The sequence below is a fragment of the Limulus polyphemus genome, unplaced genomic scaffold (assembly GCF_000517525.1).
Source record: "Limulus polyphemus unplaced genomic scaffold, Limulus_polyphemus-2.1.2 Scaffold3817, whole genome shotgun sequence".
Classification (NCBI taxonomy): domain Eukaryota; kingdom Metazoa; phylum Arthropoda; class Merostomata; order Xiphosura; family Limulidae; genus Limulus; species Limulus polyphemus.
Genome location: NW_013669427.1, coordinates 105,972 through 107,177, shown reverse-complemented (window position 1 = coordinate 107,177; position 1,206 = coordinate 105,972). Strand labels below are relative to the sequence as shown.

The following is a 1,206-nucleotide window of genomic DNA, read 5'->3' as shown; positions in this document are numbered from 1 at the left end:
ATAATTACTGTATGAAATTCCCCTTTTGTTTGTTAAACTGATGAACATAAAACTAAAGTTAAATATTTCAACAAACAAAAGGGAAATTTCATACAGTAATTATGTAATATTAAGGCAGCCTGATAAACATAAAACTAAAGTTAAATAAGCTGCCTTAATATTACATAATTACTGTATGAAATTTCCCTTTTGACTTTCTAAACAGGCTGACACGACTTTTCTTACAACGTATCGAGCCCAGCGCCACCTAGAGGGATTAGAGAGCACTGTGTTAGGTCTTAAATTCATTGTGACCTATAACCATCTGAAACGTGGAGTAATGTCTCTACGCTGTACAGCTACAGTGTCTCAAGAATATTACTCACAAAGCAGTGAGATTGTGATTGGCGGCAGAATTAGAACAGATGCGACAGATTGTAAGTTTTATTAAATTCTCGTATATTCTGAATATTCGTGATAGCATGGAGTTCAAACATTATTTTATCGAATAAAATGGAAATTAATTCCACTATTTGAGATCAGAATGACATTTTGTTAATGTTCGGAATAGGCGATTTATAAAAATGTGTAAATAACAATGTTGGAACCTCATTTTTTTTTAGAGTATCGTAAGTAGAAATATTAAGTGAAAAAAAACAAAACAGATGAATTTCTTAAATACTGTTTATTATCAAATCGTAAGTTAATATTTTAGTTTGATTACTCTCGTTAAATTATGAAGTAAGAACTTATTTACAGCCATAACATTTTTAAAAGCATTCCATTTGTCCAAAGCATAGATAAAATTAATCCTGTTTCTTTACGTTTCAATTCAATCATTTTATAAGTTCAAACCTGAAAAGTATTTGTGATTTTTTTCCTTGATGATAGTTGTGAGGGGGTGAAAAATTAGTGCTATTAAAAAAACAAAAAAGGTTTGACCAGTTGTGAATAATGTTTAGGTGAAAAAACTAGACATTAGAAGTCAATAAATGTCTTGCATGCAAGTCTACTACAGAAAGACGTATTTGAAATAGACACATCTATCATTTGATTGGTATATTAACTACTACACGCGGCCCGGCATGGCCAGGTGGATAAGGCGCTCGACTCACAATCTGAGGGTCGCGGGTTCGAATCCGCATCCCACCAAACATGCTCGGGCGTTATAATGTGACGGTCAATCCCACTATTCGTTGGTAAAAGAGTAGCCCAAGAGTTGGGGGT

The 1,206-nt window shown here is 33.3% G+C and overlaps 1 protein-coding gene across 1 annotated transcript in view; it reads left to right on the top strand.

Annotated features, from left to right (window-relative positions):
- The first annotated feature begins 211 nt into the window (after window positions 1-211).
- LOC111088460 overlaps window positions 212-1,206 on the top strand; it is a 16,520-nt gene continuing 15,525 nt past the window's right edge. The window contains exon 1 of the mRNA XM_022398659.1: window positions 212-416. Coding sequence (XP_022254367.1) covers window positions 320-416 — 97 coding nt within the window. The 5' untranslated portion in view covers window positions 212-319. The remainder of the gene's footprint in view (window positions 417-1,206) is intronic.